Source organism: Aptenodytes forsteri, unplaced genomic scaffold (assembly GCF_000699145.1).
Source record: "Aptenodytes forsteri isolate BGI_AS27 unplaced genomic scaffold, ASM69914v1 Scaffold53, whole genome shotgun sequence".
NCBI classification, from domain to species: domain Eukaryota; kingdom Metazoa; phylum Chordata; class Aves; order Sphenisciformes; family Spheniscidae; genus Aptenodytes; species Aptenodytes forsteri.
The window spans coordinates 6,024,720-6,029,496 of NW_008795909.1; the positions used below are offsets into that span (position 1 = coordinate 6,024,720).

The window sequence follows — 4,777 nt, forward strand, 5'->3', positions numbered from 1 at the left end:
GGGCCGGGGCCCTGGGACGCCTCCTGTTTAACAGATCCTCCCGGTTTAGCCCCGGGAATCGTTCCCTGGAGGCCTGGGGTGAAACCCGCGCTCGGCTCTGGGATGCGGCTGCCATAGCGTGAAGCGTGAGGCAAGTTTTTCCTCAGATGAAGTTATCCGCAAGCGACTTCTGATTGATGGCGATGGTGCTGGTGACGACAGGCGGATCAATTTGTTGGTGAAGAGTTTCATTAAGTGGTGTAATTCCGGATCTCAGGAGGAAGGGTATTTGTTTTCTGTTCTGTTGTTTTTAGTCTTGGAACTGATTAGCTCACATTTCAGTGGAAAACTGGGCTTGATCCGCTTTGAAAAGACCCGTATTAAAATGTATACATCTGCTTTTCGGTATGGCTCTGTGGTGTTTCCAATACAAACGCCGAGCACTGTGGTGGGAGGTGAGGACTAGAGACGGGTCAGAGAAGGCTGCAGGCTGTATCATGAAATCGGCCAGCGCCACTCACATGCCCTCGGGATTGTCGTGCCACTGCGTGATCCGTCCAGGAGTCCCGCTATTATAACAGGATCATGACTCGAATATTTTAGTTGGCAGTTCTGCATTTGTTCTGTTAGGGAAGGGTAGTACTGCTGGTATTTCTGCTGCTGCAGTTTTTTTAGGGTTTTGTTTTGTTTTTAAAACAGGCTAAAGTAGTAAGGGATGAGCGACAACGTGGTGTTCTGCTGTGGGGTCCGTACTAGTGCTGGATATAAATTCCCAAAAGACACAATGTAATGATTGTGTGTACAGAGAAGCACTGCAGTATTAAAATACTAATCTCAGTGGTCACAGAACCGGCCTTAGCTGGGAAGTTTATAAGCCCTGGATCAATCTGCCCATTGCCTTAATACTCACTTTGCACCTTTAGGGACACGATGGTAGAATTAATGGGTGCAATGTTTCTGACTGCACTTTCAAAAAATTATACATTGAATCTTTGAAATATTTTATTTCTTTAATAATTGTTATTTACCTGTTCTTTACGCTACATGAGGCTTTGTTTCGTAAAGGTAGGGGGTATTTTTATGCTGCTTAGGAGTAAATATCTTGTCTGTTTTCAGTCCCAGCCAGTACCAACGAATGCTGAGTACTTTATCACAGTGTGAGTTTTCAATGGGAAAAACTCTTCTGGTGTATGATATGAACCTGAGAGAAATGGAAAATTATGAAAAAATCTATAAGGATATAGGTAAAGATGAGAAAATATTACTGTTTTCTGTTTGACAATTTCTCTTTTATGAACAAGCTTGAGCCAGTTCTGGTGAACATAATATATACCTATGATGAGTGGGGGTTTTGTTTTTTTTTTCTTAATAGATAGCACTCATACATACGCTGTAAGCATCGTATCAGTATATAAAATACATACAAATAAAAGCTTTTTAACCTATGGAAGCGTATGTAGTTTTGAAGCTGATGGAGCTAGCAGGCCACCATATCACAAACAGCTCTTTATCTTTTTATAATTTAGCAGAATGGCTTGTTGACATGTATTGTTTGATTTTAATATAACTGTATATCTTTTGGGTTTTTTTAAAGAAAATAGTATAACTGCAGCACATGAGAAGATTTCTGAATGCAAAAAACAAATCCTGCAAGCAAAAAGGATTCGAAAAAATCGCCAGGGTAAGGAGCAATTATCTGTATTTACATTGGTGAAGCGTATGTTTTGAAGCTGATGGAGCTAGCAGGCCACCATATCACAAACAGCTCTTTATCTTTTTATAATTTAGCAGAATGGCTTGTTGACATGTATTGTTTGATTTTAATATAACTGTATATCTTTTGGGTTTTTTTAAAGAAAATAGTATAACTGCAGCACATGAGAAGATTTCTGAATGCAAAAAACAAATCCTGCAAGCAAAAAGGATTCGAAAAAATCGCCAGGGTAAGGAGCAATTATCTTTATTTACATTGGTCAGTTTCATTATTTTCTTATCTTTTAAAATACATTGTATCAGAAAATAGGTTCCAAATTTTTGAAAGAGCAAGGGAATATGCTGGCATCATGAATACTATATTTAGTCTGGTGGGTTCCACACCCACTACTGAAAGTTTTTGGTGGATGAGGCAGGCAAGATTGAACCAGTAGATCTCAATGACATGCAACATCAGGAAAACCTAAAACAGTAGTTCAGGGAGATGTTTTCAGGCTAAAGAAAAACCCCAAAAGCATCCTATCACAATTCAGGTGACTTGAGAGAACTAAAGCACATTATTAACAGTGAGACAGGAGTTGAATAGACTTACACCCGGTACTGAGGATCATGCAAGTGTATTCCTTCAGCTCTTAAGGGAAGGTAATGTCTTGGCATACACAGAGTCAGTGGTGCCAGTTACGCACCCAACAACTCTGTATGTGTCCTTCCTGAATACCTGTTATGAGGTGTAATTTTTCCTTCCTCTTAAAAGTATGTGCTGATAATTTCAATTAAAACTTAAAGCATTTAAGTTTTAAATGTAATACTGTCTTATCAAAAGATCAGCAATTGAGGAGAAGCAAGAATTTGTTTCTTCTTGATAAGTGAAATGCAAAAAGAAAACGTTTAAAAGTATAACAGATGAAAGGTTTTAAATACAACTGTTTGATCAATTTTGTGGATAATTTTAGACTTAACTGGAAATTAAAAGAACCTTAACCAGTAGGAATGTAGAGTTCTTACGTCTTCACAAACGTAGATCTGAAGTGTTTGCTTTTTGATACGTTCTGTCCAGCCTGCAGCACCAACAATGAGGTAGTTGGCATATGCACAATCTTACTATCAGGAAATGGCTATGTTAGTTGCCTATATAACCATAATATTGTTCTTAATGTGTAATACAGTTTAAAAAAAAATACTGTTGTATAAAATGCTGCATGAGAAACTTTTTTCTAAAAATCTTAAATGTTTATGTGAAATATCTTATCAGCACCATTTTCTGTACCTATACATTAGATTGTATCTAAAACCAATGCTTATGAATCATACACAAAAGACCAAGTGTGCAGCAATGCAGAGCTATCTAAAGGTCGTGTTTTCTGGCCTCATCCTTTACGAATCACTAGCACTGGGTAAGTTTGAGTGAGTAGTTAATGGCCTACAATCATATCTGAAGTTTATTTAAAATGTCTTTTGATGTAATCATCTACTTTGAAAAGTTATAGCATAGTATAAATTATCCATATATAAAAACATATATATATAAAAATATATATACATATTTGTGAGTACTTTTTTATATATGTAAGGTGCTATGTACAAATTTGAAAAATGTTAAAACAGTTTTTCAAGAAGGAAAAGAATCTGTACCATTCTATGATACCTGATTTTTGGTTCTTGAATCTGTACTTTCAGAATTATTTCGACTAACTATTTAAATTTCTTTCAGAATACGATGCATTGGCCAAAGTCATACAACACCATCCAGACAGACATGAAACATTGAAGTAAGTATGAAACTACATTAAATTATAATGAGGCACTAAGCTAGAAGTCACCAGATTTGATATTTCCTTAGTTTCAGTTTGACCTTTCCTCACTTTTATATAATTTCTTTTGACACAAGAAAAACTTGGGTTTTGTTTTAAAATTGTGCCCTTATCAGCTTTCTTTAATTAATCTCCATCTGTATGGGTTCAGAAGCATTGCTAATCATTTTGTATTTGAAATTTTTCCATTGTTAAGGTGAATAAGTGAACTCAGATGTAAATGCACATCTAATGTCACTTTACCGGGGATGAGTTGCTTAGGAAAGAGAGACAGTGGGGAAGTGCTGTGAAGTGCACCAGCAAGGGATTGAGTAGTCGCACAAAATACATAACACACAAGCAAGTAAGGTGGAATGAGAGAAAGCAGGAGAAAGCTCTTAGGAGTTTTTTTAATGTTTTCCTTGTAGTAGTTGTTCCTGCATGCCCGGTTATAAATTACTACGTTGTGTACCACAATATAACCTGCGCTGGCATGCAGGTTAGACCTACCTGTTGTCAAACTCGTCTTGCATGTAACTTATAGTGTTGCTTGTGTCATTGTTGGATTTGGATCACTATCTGTGCTTTTGGGTCATTTTGGGCAGTTGTGGGGACATAATCTTTTTAACTTTATCAAGCCACAGAAACATTCCAGGACTCATTGCATCTATGAGTTTGTTCTTTTTAACCTGATTAAAGATGTAGCATGGGGTTACTGTTCTCCTTGAAGCGCAGCTTGCACCTATCCTGTTGCCCACTTTCAGTGAAATTGCAGAGGGAGGCTGTCTTTTCACATTCCATGGCCTTTTATAGCAAAAGGAAAGGGTTTTATTATATTATTACCCTAGTAGTAGGATTTTTATAGTTATAAGCCACTGAGAATATTTCACGCATTTCTTTCTTGTATGTTATTTATCTGTACCTTTGTCGTGGTTCAACCCCAGCCAGCAACTAAGCACACAGCTGCTCGCTCACTCCCCCTCGGTGGGATGAGAGAGAGAATCAGAAGAGTAAAAGTGAGAAAACTCGTAGGTTGAGATAAAGACAGTTTAATAGGTAAAGTAAAAGCCACGCATGCAAGCAAAGCAAAACAAGGAATTCATTCACTGTTTCCCATTGCCAGGCAGGTGTTCAGCCATCTCCAGGAAAGCAGGGCTCCATCACACGTAACGGTTACTTGGGAAGACAAACACCATCACTCCGAACATCCCCCCCTTCCTCCTTCTTCCCCCAGCTTTATATGCTGAGCATGACGCCATATGGTGTGGAATATCCCTTTGGTCAGTTGGGGTCAG

General features: G+C 37.9%; 1 protein-coding gene across 1 annotated transcript in view; it reads left to right on the forward strand.

Annotated features, from left to right (window-relative positions):
- Positions 1-151: 151 nt before the first annotated feature.
- The window catches only part of THOC7 (THO complex 7), an 11,226-nt gene continuing 6,600 nt past the window's right edge, over positions 152-4,777 (forward strand). Inside the window, exons 1-4 of the mRNA XM_009284388.1 lie at positions 152-264; positions 1,096-1,223; positions 1,574-1,660; positions 3,404-3,461. Coding sequence (XP_009282663.1) covers positions 1,115-1,223; positions 1,574-1,660; positions 3,404-3,461 — 254 coding nt within the window. The 5' untranslated portion in view covers positions 152-264; positions 1,096-1,114. The remainder of the gene's footprint in view (positions 265-1,095; positions 1,224-1,573; positions 1,661-3,403; positions 3,462-4,777) is intronic.